The sequence below is a fragment of the Juglans microcarpa x Juglans regia genome, chromosome 3D, assembly GCF_004785595.1.
Source record: "Juglans microcarpa x Juglans regia isolate MS1-56 chromosome 3D, Jm3101_v1.0, whole genome shotgun sequence".
Lineage (NCBI taxonomy): Eukaryota > Viridiplantae > Streptophyta > Magnoliopsida > Fagales > Juglandaceae > Juglans > Juglans microcarpa x Juglans regia.
In genome coordinates this window covers 2,095,067-2,096,416 of record NC_054598.1, presented here as the reverse complement: position 1 = coordinate 2,096,416, position 1,350 = coordinate 2,095,067, and the positions used below count along the sequence as shown (strand labels likewise).

At 40.0% G+C, this 1,350-nt stretch overlaps 1 protein-coding gene across 1 annotated transcript; it reads left to right on the top strand.

Annotated features, from left to right (window-relative positions):
* Positions 1–729: 729 nt before the first annotated feature.
* LOC121255341 (basic form of pathogenesis-related protein 1-like) lies at positions 730–1,350 on the top strand. The gene has a single exon (XM_041155603.1). The coding sequence runs from the start codon at positions 811–813 to the stop codon at positions 1,288–1,290; it is 480 nt and encodes a 159-aa protein (XP_041011537.1). The 5' UTR covers positions 730–810; the 3' UTR covers positions 1,291–1,350.

The following is a 1,350-nucleotide window of genomic DNA, read 5'->3' as shown; positions in this document are numbered from 1 at the left end:
TAACTAGAGAAAAGAAAATAGTGACTAACTTAATCATCAAAGAGTCTGTATATAGGCCTGATCCTCCAGGACCTGGCAGAGTCCGACGACGATTTTCTTGTTTTACAAAAGAAATTCAAACAACAGTCGAAAAAAAAAAGGATTATCCATTCTCCTTTAACCGGAAAATGCACGAAATTCACAATCATGGCGTCCCTTTCTCTATTTTATAACTCTATAGTGTACGTGTTATTGACAATCAGAGCCCTGCCCTACCATGCTTGAGACAATATTATATTATTTCGTTCCACTTAGACCATATATATGGTTTGACGAATACAACCTATATATGCAGATAACACAATCTATGTAGTATTTTAACATAATTTGGGGCCCACAATTGTAGGCTCATTGTCTTGGCTAATGGATTTGATCTACTTGTTAGGGAATACTGTAAGACATAGATTTGTATGTGGCCATGGTTTGTTCAAACATATAAGAAGAAACTTTAGATGGAGGGTTCTGATTATTTGATTCCTTGAATTATGTGAAAGGCCAAGGGCTATATTTATAATTAGATCATATATATATATATATACATAGACTAGGATTAATTAACGACGTTCGTTCTACCTAATTACTTATAATTAAGTTGAGATTATAAAGGAGAGAAATTGGGAGATACGACAACTGAAATCCACTAGCTATCGCCATATATAGTATGTACACCTAATCATGCAGATCAAAGCGGCTTATAAAAACCGAGATCATATGCCCCATTTTTCCCACCAACGGCCACCACAAATCTATTAACTTGACAAGCCTTCTAAAATGGGGTCTAGCAAGTTTTTTCTAGCAATATGCTTCATTGGGTTCACCCTAATTCAAGCCTCCCTGGCACAAAATTCCTACCGAGACTTTCTCGACGCCCACAATGCTGCTCGTGCCGAAGTCGGTGTTCCTCCTCTTACATGGAACCACACGCTGCAAGTCTATGCTGAGAATTATGCTAACAAGAGGAGGGATTGCAACTTGGAGAGTTCCAATGGACCCTATGGGGAGAACATGGCACAAGGATGGGGTACCTTCACCGCAATAGAGGCTGTGAAGATGTGGGTTGATGAGAAACAATACTACGATCGCAAATCCAACTCGTGTAAGGGTGGTGAGTGCTTGCACTACACCCAAGTTGTCTGGCGCGACACCAAACGTATTGGGTGTGCCAGGGTCGGGTGTAATAAGGATGGGGGGATCTTTATGACTTGCAACTACGATCCCACCGGTAATTATGATGGTGAACGCCCATTTTAAAATAGTGGTCATGAAGACTATGAGGGGCCTAATTTGTCTAGTAGAATTATAATGTAGGTG

Coding starts and splice junctions, on each gene's coding strand:
- LOC121255341 (XM_041155603.1), top strand. CDS start 811: ATGGGGTCTAGCAAGTTTTTTCTAGCAATATGCTTCATTGGGTTCACC.